The following is a 16,191-nucleotide window of genomic DNA, read 5'->3' as shown; positions in this document are numbered from 1 at the left end:
TTAGGCTAAAAATTCAAATTCGATTAAATCTAGTAAAAAAAATACCAAGATTGGCCTATAGTTAGCCCAAACGGGCCAATATGATGTATCATAGCCTGCATAGGCCATGAACTACATTCTTTCTAATGCCATTTATCGTGACCCAAATATATGAAAAGCCATGCGAACGTATATTTAGTCTTACGATAGTCATACACTTGGAAAATCTTGAATATTTGCATAGAGTCAAAAAATCTAAATAATATCTTTTGATTAGTATTTTTAAGTAAAAATCTGAATTGTTGCAAATAATATTAACGTGTATTTAGTCCATGGCCCATATATATTAGTAGATTAACATTTGGACTAACCACAGCTGATCATGATGTTGATAATTGGACTTGGTTGAATTTGGACCCTCTGTTTGGTGGGGATTCTAGGGTTAAAACAGAGAATATATATGAGAATCTATACAATATTTGGAGATTTATACAAATAAAAAAACTCTAGAAATACATTCTAACTAGGCCTCTTTATTTTTTTTATTTTTTATTTTTATTTTTCTTTCTGTTGGGGGTGCGCGCGCTCTTAGATTGTTCGAGCTTCCAGCAATATGCTTTTTGCGAGCCGATGCACCTGGATGCATATGGATCATAGACTCCTCCAACAGTGGTGCACTTTTTCATGGGAAATGATGCCGGTGTCCCTCCCTGAGATGAAATACCCTCGGATGTATTTAGATCATAGACTCCTACAAGAGCTATATACTTTCCCGTGTGACCCAATGCCAGTGTGCCTCCCTGATTAGAAATCTTAGGCGATCGATCACACTTCGACAGAAGCATCAAGAAGAGCGGCTATCGATACATCACCGGCCTACTTTCCAAAATGAAGTTAGCTCTTCAACGCCTTTAACGCGTCCGGCAGTCACATGTCAAACCTATGATTTTGAGAATTTTTTTCCCCCCTCTTTTCGAGGGAATGTACTAATGCTATTGTGACCTCACTAAATTAGAATAAAACTCTGGAAAAGCTTTACAGATGCATGCCTGATTCTAATTTGTTTAATCCCAAGCCATGCAGGATACTTTTTGATCGTTTTGATGGAAAATCTAAGATGTAGGTTGAATATAGCGCAACCGGCCATACCACCAAAATTCTGGGCAAATGAACTTCCCCTCTGCCCAGTTCTATTATTTCAATTAATTCGGCCAAAATGACTACCAACAGCAAATGAGTTTGGGGATGAATCAAATCAGTTGTGCCGTGAACATAAAACAGGGATCAATGACCCAGGACGTCATGAGCTCTAATTATTTTTCTAATCTTAAATTCTGGAAATCAACAAAAACAAATAAATATTAGCTTGAGATTTCATAAGATCTACTTTAATTTTCCTAAAAAAACCTACTTTAGTCTAAAATTCATCAAAATATGATCCAAACAAATTTTAATCAAAATTTGCTTATCTTGCCTTACTTGCACGATTGTCATGGAACATGATCCATGTTCTGGTATTGCATATGCGCATATAGCGATGCACAGGGTGGTCGTTCTCATAATCAAAGAACAAGTTTGATTATGATGAGGAACAAATACTCAATATTTCATTAATTACTCAAACAAGATTACAAAGAGCCTGATTTGGAGGTGCTCAACATAATATCTACTCACTTTATTATAAGAAATGAACCTTCATAGATATTTTATAGACCCTAGGGACTTTTATAGAGTGATTATTCATTATTTGGACTTCATTTAATATGATTTTTTTTGTAGGTCTTCACGCCCGTTTGAACTTTCTGTTTCTCGATCGGAAATTGAAGCACAATTGTTCCAGCGTGGAAAAACATTATCTACTGGAACTATCTTTCCGAATTCTTACGTGTCTCCCTCCTCAATTTTTTAAACTTTTTGTTTCCTTAAAATACGGCTAAAAATAGTCCCATGATATTTAATATATAGGCATATGAAGACCGCATCTATTCTTTCATCCACTTTCCAACCTTATGGAACCTCTACCAATATGGGTAAATCCAATCGACTAAATTAATTATATACTCTTGAATGGCCCTTCTTCACGACATGTATTCCTTATTTGAATAAAATATGATACATGTGCACGTGCAAGGATACAACATTGCTCATAATTGTGGAAATGCGGGAGCTTCCACTAACACACTACTACAGAGTTTTTGGGTTCTATAACGGAATTTATGCTTATTTGTCTTCAATTTATTTAGTTTCATCCACAAATTATGTTGTGGCTGCTCAGAAGTCACATTTTGGCTTTTGCTTATTTGGAACTATTCTTTGAAATACAGGTAAAATCATAAATAGCCCTTACGGGTTTATGCAATAACCTAAGTTATACTCTTGGATGACCCTTAATCCGAAGTGTCTTAATACCCTGTAGAGCTTCATATAATCGTCCTATATTTATGCTTCTCATACTGGAGCCGATGCTAATGAGATCATCTATCTTGTTTTAACTAATTCAAACATCACTATAATTTGACATCCAACTAATTCATCTTATCTGTTTATCTTTTCTGCAGGCTCAGATGTTTTACACATCATCCTCATTACAGGTGAGTCCCTGTAAACTCTTAGCAGATTCTCGTAGAAAAGCGCTCCACTGAACCAGTCCTCTAAGATAACATTTAATGATAGATGAATAATGGAACAGTCAAGGATTTGGCTTGCTCAGAAAATTCTTAGTAGAGCATTCTCTCTTGCACCCCCAATCTAATTTGTGTCTCTCTTTTACCTCCTCTTCTCTTCTTTCCTACATCGATCATATATATATTTGTACCTCAATAAAATTGGGTGGGAGTGGGATAACTCCCTCCCTTTCTATGAAAAATAAAAACTTTAAAATTTAAAAAGTAAAAAGAAGAGCATGATATAAACAGGTTATTCATTAGACCTCGTCTATAAATTTTTCATGTGACTTTTTAAGCATTCTAGGTGTAGTGACCATTAGGAACAACTGCATGGCATGGTAAAAATTACAGCCGGACTTGGCCTATAAACGGTATATTTCACCATTTTTTCCTCTCACAACTGAGTGTAGCAGGATAAATTGTGCTGACTAGTACTTCTTCATTGTTTTTCTTCAGGCACATCTGTTGGTGCATTGGTCGTACTTGTATCGGTGGCGTGCATTCTAGTCTACATCTTTAGAAATTATGGCAAGGAAAAAGAAGTACGTTTAAAGGTAGAAAGGTTTCTTGCAACCTACAAAGCCACAAAACCCACGCGGTACTCTTTTGCTCATGTTAAAAAGATGACCAGGCATTTTAAGCATAAATTAGGCCAAGGTGGTTTTGGAACCGTATATAAAGGGGACCTACCAAATGGAATTCCAGTGGCAGTTAAGATGCTGATGAAATCTAAAGGGGAGGGAGAAGACTTCATCAATGAAGTAGCCACACTTGGAAGAATTCACCATGCCAATGTGGTTCGTCTCTTGGGATTTTGTTCTGAAGGAACATGGCGTGCACTTATTTATGAATTTATGCCAAATGAGTCACTAGAGAAGTACATTTTTGGTAAAAGAAATAAAACAGCTCATCAACCATTGGACATGAAAAAGCTGCAAGAGATTGCTATTGGGATTGCTCAGGGTATCGAGTATTTGCATCAGGGATGCAACCAACGCATCCTACATTTTGACATCAAACCTCATAATATTTTGTTGGACCATGACTTCAATCCAAAGATTGCAGATTTTGGTCTTGCAAAGTTATGCTCGAGAGACCAGAGTATTATCACGATGACTGCTGCGAGGGGAACAATGGGCTACATTGCACCCGAGATCTATTGTAGAAATTTTGGAACAGTGTCTTATAAATCAGATGTCTATAGTTTTGGAATGTTGGTGCTGGAAATGGTGGGTGGCAGGAAGAATGTTGATCCTGAAATCGAGAAAACGAGCGAGATATATTTTCCAGAGTGGGTATATGGCCAGCTAGTTCAAGGACATGATCTAAAATTGGTGATGGAGGGGAATGGAGTTGAAGAGGATATTGCCAAAAAGCTTGCTATAGTGGCATTGTGGTGTATACAGTGGAGTCCAATGGATCGGCCCTCCATGACAAGAGTGGTTCAGATGCTGATGGGGAACCTAGAGAGTTTGCAGATACCTCCCATACCTTTTGTCTCATCCACTAGTCAAGAGAATGGCGTGTAAACAAAGTGCAGATTTCAAGAGCAAAATCAGTTGATATACTACAGAAATAAATGTTCGCCCCTATCAATATTGTGTAATGTTATGTTTGTACTTTTCATATCTTACTCCTAAGCCGTGTCAAGACTTTATCTGTCTTGTATTTAGTTATCATGACTTCTGTAAGTGATTTTTGTAAATAATGCCTAGAAATAATTCAATAGAAGGATTGATTTTCCCTCAAGATGAACAGAAGTTAGTCGAAAACCTTAAAATGATGGAGGGTAATAAAAAGTATCAAATTTAGTGACAGATGCACCAAAATTATAATTAGTGTCAGCAATTTATTTGCTGACTTGGTCTGACTCAAAGTCCGAACCCCCTTTGCAAGATAATGAGCTCATGGGCATTTTGGTGACTCAACAAGATGTGGGCCAGATACAAACATGACCGTGCCAAAAAATATCATGTTAAATAGATTCATATAAAATATAATTCAATAGAAAATATAAATATTTTTTGTCAGAATATTTTCATTGCTTTCTGTAAAGCTTTATGTAGGAAAAAAGCAAGTAATAAAAACTATCTGTAAAATATTTTGATCTAAATAATCTTAAAAGTATTATATCTAAATTTCTCTGCCTCTATAGTCTGTTTAAAACATCACCTGCTATGTATTATGAAGTATAGATTATTTTTGATGCTCATCAAAAAAAAAAATCAACCAGCCGTGTAAATTCAGTAGATTATTTGCCTGTTTCAATGCAAAGGTTCAAGCACCAAGATACCTCTAGCGCTGAGGCCTGGTATGAGCTAGCATCCATGTTACCCAAGCTGAAACAACCGCATCTACATCTATGCACATCAATCCGAGGTAAGAGAATCTTCCATCGCTACATCCTAATCTTGCCCTTTAGATCCCTGGTTTGGTTAATTTAATTCCCAGTTAAAATGATAGAAAGAGATTAGCACAAGCTGTAGCCTTTCTTGTCATCAGATATTTTAATTACTTCAAAATTCTTTGCAAATGTTCATTTTATTGAAAACAGTCCCTACAGGAAAAAAGAGAAATTACCGGTGCTATTTTTGGCCTTTACTGATGCTTAAAAGCATTGCCAATTCCTTCCATGATGCAACCACAAACATCAAGTGCTATTCTCTTTTTGAGAGATGAAGAGGTGCGGAGTGTCTAGAAAAATTAATTAAAAAAATAAATTGTGGTCCATATATTCCAAATAGGAGAAGAAATGGGATAAGATAGGAGAAAATGTTTCATTCTTTCAATGAAAGACAAATTTGGAGAGGTAGTAGAAGTTTAGTTTCAACCTTTCATATGGTAAGCATTTGAAATTTATTGAAAGTTGACGCAAGACTTAAGATAAAAGCGACTTGCTCCCTATGCAAAGGAAAAATTTCATGATAAATTCCTGATGTGAGGATTGATAGATGTGACCAGTCGTATTATTTTCCACATATTCCTTGTTGGAGTTTTGATTTTCCAAGTGCAACTAGGTTAGAGAGGAAATATAGAACATGTTATGCAATTTGGACAAACTCAAATCAATTCTAAGATGGAGAATTAGACTTTTAGGCATCTTGTTTAATTGTTGATGCAACACTTCTAATGGGAGACGTAAGGATTTTAGAGCTATAAGATTTCTTTAGAAGAATAAGCCAGTGATGTACTAGTGCCGTGGCCTTTGTTTATTTTTTTTTTTCTTCTTTTTTTTTTTGTGTGTAACCCTACTCATTAAAATTTCTTTAGGCATTTTTTTTATCTATTGTTATCTAAAAAAAAAAAAGAAAAATTTCTGATGATATCTCCTGCAACTTATTCTACGTTCTTTGTAATTAAGATTAGTTCAATTAATTTTGGAATCAATGGAAGCTATGTTGGAAAAGGATTATTGCTTTCCATCATTTCATGGGTTCACCAAGCCCTTTTACTGTCTATTCTTCATTTTGATGTCTCATACTCTCAACTATTTGAGAAGATATGTGCGCTAAGAATTGATCTGTTTAAATACTGCAGAACTTGCCTAAGCTGAGAGCATTTCAAATAAGCCTGAAACATAAGTTTGGTGGTCCTAATTAGGCTTACATTTTGAGCTCCACATTAAACGCTAGTTCAATCTGCACGGCCCGAGCCTGAGCTGGTCTGAAACTTATATGTGCGTCAATATATAAACCCCAGCTCAGTTTTATCAAGAGACGTGTTACTTCTTTTGAATCTGCATAGCCTGAGTATAACCCCTGACTTGGTTTCATCAGGACTTTAACTTCGTGATATTTTTTTTATGCGGTTAATCTAGATTAACAACCTCCTATTCTAATTTTTTTCTCTTTACTTCTACTTGTACGGGCTTTAATTTTTTTCTTAAAATTTGTTTAGCCACTCTGTGCCTACTATTCTCTAAGAACAAACTTTTGGATAGATCTATTATGAAAGCGTGGTCCACACATTCTAAACTCAAGAAGAAATGAGACAAGCAAGGAGGACATGTCCAATTCTTTCAAGCTTTTTATATGGTTGGCTTTAAAAATTTTTCGAGATTGATGTGAGAGTCAAGGTGACACTACTAGCTGTTCAATAAGAAAGAAAAATTAATAGCAAATTGATGGTGTGAAGCTGGATAGATATGACTTACTTTTCAAGTACTATTCTCTTTTTGAGAGAACAAGAGGCACAGAATGTCTAAAAAAATAAAGTGTGGTTCACACAATCCAAATGCGGGAAAGAATGGGATAAAATAGGAGAAAATATTTAATTCTTTCAATAAAGGATAGATTCGGAGGGGCTATTGAAGTTGGTTCCAGGCTTTCATATGGTTAACTTTTGAAACTTTTTCGAGGTTGATGCGAGGGTCAAGATAAAAGTGACTTAATCCCTATTCAAAAGGAAAGTTCATGGGAAATTACTAATATAAGACTTGATAGATGTGACCAGTAATGTTATTTTTCCACATATTCCTTATCAGAGCTATGATTTTCTAAGCGCATCTAGGTTAGACTTGAAATGCCAAGCATCCTATGTCATATTTCTAGATAGACTCAAATCAAGCAGAGATAAGAAATCAGATTTTAAGGCATCCTACTCTATTGTTGATGTAACACTTCATGGGTGATCTGAGGATTTTAGAACTATGAGACTTTTTTTTAGAAGAATTAGTCAAGGGTGTACTAGTACTATTGTGACCTTCATTTATTTTTTTTTTCTCTTCTTTCTTTCTTTATAGCTGGGCATATTAAAATTTCTTTAGACTTAGTTTTATACCTATTGTTTTCTTTAAAAAAAATGAAAAATTTTGATGTGGAATTTCCGATCCCATCTCCTACGACTCATTCTACGTTCTCTATAACATTGCGGCATGCTTTACATTAGTTCCATTTTGATATAAGTAGTCTTGATGTTGAGAAAGAATCATGCTTTCAATACTTTCATAGTTCACCCAACACACTCGTCAATTCTCTGTTTTGAAGCTACCAATAGCTATCTTGAAGCTATCTTTTATTTTTCTCCCAAAAGCAAAGAAAGTGCATGCCTCCTTTTTTTTTTTATATTGATATTTCGTATAAGAATGTAGATTTTTTTTTAAAGAAAAGGTATGATAACATAGTGATCAATATCGTTTGATTCTTGCTTGGTGGCTAGTCAAAGAATATTATTTAGATTTCTTAGCCCCGTATTACTAAAGGTCTTTCTAATACACAATCCATATGAAACTAAATACATGCCCATATGGTTTCCTCCATACTCCTCTCATTTGAAACCTAGCATCCATATTCCAAATTTGATTAAATCTAGTAAAAAAAATACCAAGATTGGCCTATAGTTAGCCCAAATGGGCCAATATGATGTATCTTAGTCTATATAGGCACGAACTGCATTCTTTCTAACACCATTTATGATGACCCAAATAAATAAAAAGCCATGCGAGCATGTATTTAGTCTTACGATAGTCATACACTTGAAAAATCTTAAATACTTGTATAAAGTCAAGAAATCCAAATAATACCTTTCGGCTAGTATTTTTAGATAAAAATTTAAATTGTTGCAGATGGTATCAAGTTGTATTTAGTCCATGGTCCATATAAACTAGTAGATTAACATTTAGACTAACCACAACTGATCATGATATTGATAATTGGATTTGCTTGAATTTGGACCCTTTGCTTGGTGAGAATTCTAGGGTTAAAACGGAAAATATATATGAGAATCTATGCACATACTTGGAGACTTATACAAATAAAAAAAAAAACTCTAAAAATACATTCTAACTAGGCCCCTTTTTTTTTTTTTTGGGTTTGTTGGGCTCTTACATTGTTAGAGCTTTTTGCAAGCCGATGCACCTGGATGCACGTAGATCATAGACTCCTCCAATAGGGGTGCACTTTTTCCTGGGAAATGATGCCGGTATCCCTCCTTGAGATGAAATGCCCTCGGATGTATTTAGATCATAGACTCCTACAAGAGTGATACATTCACCCATGTGACATGATGCTGGTGTTTCTCCCTAATTAGAAATCTTTGGCGATTGATCACACTCCGGTAGAAGCATCAAGATGAGCAGCTATCCATCACCAATCTACTTTCCACAATGAAGTATCTCTACTGAGGCTCTTGGCGACAGACTTCAGCTCTTCAATGCCTTTAACGCATCCGGCAGTCACATATCAAACCTGTGATTTTGAGATTTTTTCCCCTCTTTTCTAAGGAATGTACCCTTGCTAGGATTTTTTATTATTTTATTATTTTTTACTTTCAAAAATATCTCCATCCGGAACTTATTTATGAAAATACTGTCCACGCGTGAAATCGCCACTTAAAGTGGCGATTTCACAACCACCTAAGCCTGCTTCAAGCCCAGCTGTCCAGATAAGGTGGATAGAACTGAAATTATCACTTGGGGCTGCAATTTCAGTGAAATCATCATTTGGGCCGGCGATTTTAGTGAAATCATCATTGGCTTGTGATTTCACTAGACCAACGGGCCCAGCTCGCAATTTCACTTCTCTCCTCCATGCTAGGTGCACAGGGGGCGATGCGGGTGGCCAAGGGGTTGCATCAGCAGCCAGCAGGCGGTGCGGGTGGCCAAGGGGCAGCACAAGGGGCTGTGGGGGGTGGGGTGCGGGGGATCGATGGGGTGGGTGAGGGCGACGGTGCAAATGGATGAGGGTGGCTGCAGAGGGCGCACGGTACGGGTTTGCCGGAGGGCTAGGGGGCGGTGCAAGGGGTGGCGTGGACGGCTGAGGGCTGGATCTGAGAACCCCCCCCCCCCCCCCCAACACGGTGCAAAAATTTTACACTGCACGCGGTGCACAAAGAATCACCCTTTTTCTTTTTTCCATGAGATTTAGATTGATAATATCGATTGCAATTATACAGTTCTATATAGGTAACATCCCAAATGATTTTGAGACTCACAGCTCAAACTATTTTGCTTATCATTATAAATAATTAATTACATCCAAGTCTGTGCATAACTCCTGTTTGTAGGTGCATCAGAACTTCTGTTTGCAGTGTTGGCAATACCGGCCAGGTTTGTATTTGCACCATTAACTCTTTTAACGTTTTGTTGTCTGCAAACTTTGCAGAATGCGGATGGCCATCAATACTGTGGAGAAGTTTCTTCAAGATCAGAGAACCCTGAAACCAACGGGGTATGCCTACACTGACATCATTGCAATCAAAAGCAACTTCAAAGAGAAATTATGTCAAGGAGGCTTTAGGTATGTTTTCTAAAGGGAAATTCCCAGGTGGCCATTTACTTGCCGTTAAGTTGTTGGGGAATTCCAAGTGCAATGGAGAAGAATTCATCAGCGAGGTCTCTACCGTCAGTAGGATTCACCACATAAAAATCGTGCAGCTTATCAGATTCTGTTCAGATGGATCGAAGGGTGCTCTCATCTATGAGTACATGCCTAATGGATCACTCGATAAGTACATCTCGTCAAATGGAACACGTCATGGTCCTTTCACTTGGGATAAACTCATTGATATAGCCTTGGAAGCGGCTGGAGGCATCAATTACCTCCATCGGGGATGCAATATTCAAATTCTACACTTTCACATCAAGCCCCACAGCATCCAAATAGACCATAATTTCACCCCAGAGATTCAGATTTTGGGCTTGCAAAGTTGTATCCAAAGGATCATAGCCTAGTGTCCTGTTGAGAATTATTGCATGGCCAACTAGGACCCTATTTATTTATTTATTTTTATGTGTGTCCTATTTGAAATAGAAGTTTATCTCTAGTATTACCTTATTTAATTAAGAGTTTTTGTTTAAATGGTTTTTATCTTCAGAGTCAAGATAGGAGTCAAACTTCCATCCACATAGTACTCTATTTAAAGGGATCTTTGGTGTCTCTTTAATATATAGAAAAAACTATGTAGAGAACTATGTGGAAGATAGTGAAAAAGTGTATAGAAAGAAAGAGAGAGGAGAGATTCTTTGTGCACGTAGAGACTCTTTGTGAGGTACCTTTACGACGTTTTGGTACTTATTCTTTTTTGAATAAATTATTTTTCTCTTTTAATTTTTGTTTTTCTATAATTATTTTTTTCTCATGATTCTCCATAAATATTTTTTGTTTGGTATTTGCATTGGATCTTGAGCCAACACAATCAATCTAGTACATGTAGTATGCCATTCTACATGATATCAGAGCTATAAACTTAGAGATTGGTAGCCTGTATGTTTGTGCCTCTACATGATATTAGGGCTATAGGCTAACTTGGAGAATTATTGAGCAGTTTATGGCTTCGATCAGATATATTCAGAGCATAATTTTTTTTTTTAGCAATGACTTGACTATTGGTGGTTCCTATATTTGTAGCTTAGTATGGTTGAAAAGCTTTCAGTAATTCATTTTACCGTAGTGCAAATATGTGGACTATTGTTTGATGATTCAAAAAATAAATCATTATGGCTGATGCTATTACTGTCTCTATCAATGGATTTACTTATGAGATACCTGATCTTACCAACATCAATAAGTCTACTTTTACTACTATCATTTATCTTTATAAGTTGAACAATACCTATAATGCATATTGGAAGGAGCTTGTGAGATTTTATTTGAAAGGCAAAGATTTATAGGATATTTTGCATGAGTCAAAAATGATTCCAACAAATGAGATTGCAAGAAGAAAGTAGAATCTGAAATCCAAAAAGGTGATGTAAATTCTTCAAATTTCAATTGATAAAGAATTTTTTTTTTTTTTTTTTATATTCAGGATGTAAAGGAGCTGAAAAATGCGTAGGATATTCTTGTAGCTATCCACTCAAATTCATGTAAACTGAGACATCTCAGACAAAAATTACCTGAATAGTAGATTTTGGTTCCATATTTTTTAAAAATTTTAAAAAAGAATAAAATTGGTTTAAAGATGAAGATTTAAAATAAGAGGAGCTTGATCAGCTAGAGACTGGATCGAGTTTTGAAGATTCAAAGCATGACAAGGTTGACTAGCCTGAGGATTGTCCAAAAGATCTTAAGCAAAAAAAAATTGATCAGATGGCTACAGTCTCAAGTTCAAAAGAAATCATAATTAAAGAATTTGTTAATTTTGAAATCGCTCAGGAAGAATCAAAGGATGCTACACTTATCCAGTTATGGAGATTTGTATTGAAGACTCAAATCATATGGAAGAGTTCTATGTTGAAGCTTCCAAGATCAGGATATTTTTTATGGAGATTTAGTCAGCTATAAAGATGAAAAACTAGTTGATATTAAAATAACTTCAGAGATCAAGAAACAAAAAGATATACTTGATGGAGATTATTCTTGTTGTGTCTTGGTATTAGTTGATTTTAAAACTACTCCAAAATTTAAGCTATTAGAAGACTCTATGCATAAAGATTTGAATGCATATGTAGAAGCCAACTATGTGTAGATACTTAAGGCTTCCCAAGTGGAGGCATGTAAATATAACCAATTTTCTATTTTTGATTTTACTAGTATGCAGGTAGTGATCAATGTTTATAGTTATTGTAACCGACAACTTAAAATTTATTGGGATAAGTTGGATGCTCAAAAGAATCTCGACATCATGATCGTGGAACCAATATCGAGAGAAAGTGTTGTGTGACATTATCACTGATTTTGACATATGCATCGACGGGGACAAACTAGTTAAGAAATTAATATTCAAACCAATAAAGAAGTTTTATTATTCAATTATTAATTCGATAAATTATTACATGTTGCTATTACTGCGATAATGATGGCAATCGCTACGATGGCTCTTTATGATATCAATAATTTCAATACTATCAGTGTGGACTTCGCAATGAGGGGGAGTGTTGAGAATAATTGTGTCCAACTAGAACTCTATTTATTTATTTATTTTTGTGTATATTTTTTTTGAAATAAGACTTTATCTCTAGTGTTATCTTATTTAATTAAGAGTTTGTGTTTAAGTAACTTTTGTTTTTTTAGTAAAGATAGGAGTCAAAATCCCATCTACGTGGTGCTCTATTTACAAAGACCTTTGGTGTTTCCTTAATATATATATAAAATCATGTAGAGAATCTATGGAAGACGGTAGAAAAAGTATGAAGGAAAAGAGGGGAAAAATTATTTGTGCACGTGGAGACTCTTTGTGAGATGCCTTTGCAAGGTTTTGATATATATATATATATATATATATATATATATATATATATATATATATATATATATATATATATATATATATATATATATATATTAAATAAATTATTTTTCTCTCCTAATTTTTATTCTTCTATAATTATTTTTTTCATGCGACTTTTTGCAAATATTTTTTGCTTAGTGTTTGTTTTGAATCTTGAGCCAGCACAGTCGATCTACTGTGTGTAGTATGCTGTTCTTCAGTATCCCTTAGTGGTGGGGCAACAATAGGATACATCACTCCTAAATTGATATCAAGGATCTTTGGGGTTATACCTAACAAATCTAATGTTTATAGTTTTGGAATGTTGCTAGCGGAGATGGCAGGGAGGAGAAGGAATGTGGATCCAAGAGTGGAGAATTCAAGTCAGATTTACTACCCCTCATGTATATATGATCAGCTCACTCAACAAGAAGGGCTCAAAATTGGAAACACCGTGGAGATTGGTGAAGTGAAAAGCAAGCTATATATGTAAAGTGGGTTTATGGTGCATTAAGATGAAGTCAACTAATTGGCCCTCCGTGAGCCAAATTGTTGAGATGCTGGAAGGGGATATGGATAACCTGCAAATGCCACCTATGCCCTTTTTTTACTCACCACAGCCAAACTCTACAAGACAGACTTGCATCAACTCACTTTCCACAGGATTATCAATCATTTCACAGCATGATGACCTTCCCTAACTAAAGCACAGGTCTATCAGATTGTATTTCCTTCTTTAGGTAATATCAGATTATATTTCAGTTTGCAATAAATCCATGGCATTGTGCATCCTGTTATGTTCATGCGGAATTATGGAATCTTGCTTGACCTTTTTCCTGAATTTTTTTATTTGCTACTCAATGTGAAAGACCTTTCGGAAAAATACTAATTAAAGACTTGTGTCCATTGCTTTCATGAATTTTATTATCTTCACTTTCCCTGGTCTTAATAATATTTGTGTTTTTTGCACAGCTCTCTCTCCCATGTACCCCACTCTTTTTGTAAGCCTTAGGATAGGAGGTGATGAGAGCGTTTACTTCTTCCATGGGAAGGCTTGATCAATTTCTATATTATATCGTGGCCTCCTAGTTAATTTTGGAAACAACACGCGATATAATGCTAGATCCGGTGAAAGAATTACATTTACTCCTCCCAAGGACAGCTAGCCTCGCGAAATAAACCGTGGCCAATACAAAATCTTGAAATTTGTTAGGACAGATAGGAAAAATAACAGAACCAGAAGAAAAGAAAAATAATAAAGATAAATAATATTTATGTGGTTTGGCCTGTTGGCCTACATGCATTGGTAGAGCCTGTGCAAAAGTTCTACTATAAAGAATTGGATCTCCCTCTTCCCTCCCTCTTTCTCACTCTTTCCCTACTCTTCGAGTACTGAGGATAGGGGTGGCAATCAAGTCTGGTCGGATCGGATATGGATCGGACTGGTATAGATTGGATCAAAAAATCATCAATCCGAGCCTGACCTATTTATTAAATATATCAAAAATTTAAATTTAAATCCGATCTATTTATTAAATAAGTAATCTAATTCGATCCATTTGACCTATTTATTAAACAGATCAAGTTAGACTAAATAAATTAAATAGGTTAAATAGATTTTTAGCAGATTAAACAGATAAAACAAATTAAGCAAGTCGGGTTAAACAGATTAGAAATAGATTAAATAATTTTAAATTGATTAAATAGATTAAACGGATTGTCTGACTCAATCCGATCTAAATATTAAATAGATTAAATGGGTTAAATAGATCAAATATCTAAAATTTAAATTTGATCCAAATATTAAATGGGTTAAATGAGTCGATCTATTTATGATCTGAATCCATTTAGTCTAAACTTAAACCTATTTAGAGTAGATTGAATATAGGTTAGGTTAGCAGGTCCACTACAAGAAAATTGACTATTAGGATGGCTAATTATCATCGCTAATTGTCAGTTTGTCGTCATTAAAAATCCAAAAAAAATATCTTACTTGCTAATAACCATTATTAGCGACAGCGATTTTACCATCGTTAATAATGATAATTAGTGATGGCATTGCCGTCACTAATAATTTTTTATTTTTTAATTATAATTTTAAAAAAAACTATTAGCGATAGACCAACCATCACTAATATTTTTTAATTATAATTTTTAAGAAACTATTAACGACGGTAAGCCATCACTAATGCCGTTGCTAATGCCATCACTAATAATTTTTATTTTTAAAAAATTTATAATTAAATATTTTAAAATATATTTTATAATTATTTTTTAAAATTTGTTATAAATAAAATAATAATTATTTAATAAAATTATAAATAAAAAAATTAATTATATTATATTAAAAATCTAAATTATTTAACATAATTTTTTGTAGGGAACTAAATAAGCATAGCTGTTAATAGTGGATGTCTATTAAGCTATTGAAATGTAGAATAGATCAAAACAAACTATTCTCTATATTCATATTGAAGTAAAATGGTTGAAAGATCACAAGGATAGTCAAGAAGAAGGGGCACAAATTAACAAGAGTTAAAGAAAGAAGTAAAGCATGTAAGATTTTTAAATATTTTAAAGCTATCGATGGTGCTTTTATACTTTGATTTCACAGTGCATTCCATTACTTTATTCACTAAACTGTAGTGAATTGATTTGCTCTATAAATTATGCTAGACAAAAACTTGAACCATTATCAAGGTGTCGTAATTGCCGAAGTATTAGAATAAACAACCGAAAGCCAGCCATTAAATGAAGGCACTGCTTGTCTAAAGTTAATAAGAAAGCATGCATGTGGTGATAATGGCTAAGAACACTCTTTAATATTTTTTCTTATTTCAAATGATCAAAACTATCATTCTTTGTCAAGAAAAGCTCTAAAATAGATCTAATTTTGCAAAGATAGATGCTACATATTCTTGACTAGCTATATTTCTTTATTTTTTTTTTCATTTAAGTTATCAGAGGTTAAGGCAAGGAAATGTCAAATAAAATTGTGGGTTCATTGTCAAAAAATAAACCCTGTAAAAGTGAATTTTCTTTAGAGATGCAGAAATTCTACTTCAAAAATTTGACTATACAAGAATTTCCATCCTTACATTTACAAATTGTTTCAAGTAATCCAAGATTATTTCTTATTCTGATTATCATATATGATAAGCAATCCAAGGTGCAACCGACATTAATTGATATTAGTGAATCAATCAAACTGGACATGCAAAAACTAATATCAAGGCATTTAGGTTTGGGAAGTAGAAGACATCAATACATAATAAGTAAAAATTTGCCATTTAACAACATCAATCTATGATCAAGTAGGATGAATCAAAATCTTGACACTAACTTATTTATAAAAAGATACAAGTTCTACTACAGCATCAGACCAACAAATGCAATTTAT

The 16,191-nt window shown here is 34.4% G+C and overlaps 1 protein-coding gene and 1 pseudogene across 1 annotated transcript; both read left to right on the top strand.

The window, feature by feature from the left end:
* The first annotated feature begins 2,444 nt into the window (after positions 1-2,444).
* On the top strand, positions 2,445-4,271 carry LOC140850885 (rust resistance kinase Lr10-like). Its single transcript, XM_073247171.1, has 2 exons — positions 2,445-2,570; positions 3,102-4,271. The coding sequence occupies exon 2, from the start codon at positions 3,269-3,271 to the stop codon at positions 4,172-4,174; it is 906 nt and encodes a 301-aa protein (XP_073103272.1). The 5' UTR covers positions 2,445-2,570; positions 3,102-3,268; the 3' UTR covers positions 4,175-4,271.
* A 4,921-nt stretch (positions 4,272-9,192) lies between these two features.
* LOC140853103 (rust resistance kinase Lr10-like) lies at positions 9,193-13,492 on the top strand (annotated as a pseudogene).
* The last annotated feature ends 2,699 nt before the right edge of the window (positions 13,493-16,191 follow it).

Source organism: Elaeis guineensis, chromosome 13 (assembly GCF_000442705.2).
Source record: "Elaeis guineensis isolate ETL-2024a chromosome 13, EG11, whole genome shotgun sequence".
Taxonomy (NCBI): domain Eukaryota; kingdom Viridiplantae; phylum Streptophyta; class Magnoliopsida; order Arecales; family Arecaceae; genus Elaeis; species Elaeis guineensis.
This window is presented reverse-complemented; position numbering and strand designations above follow the sequence as displayed.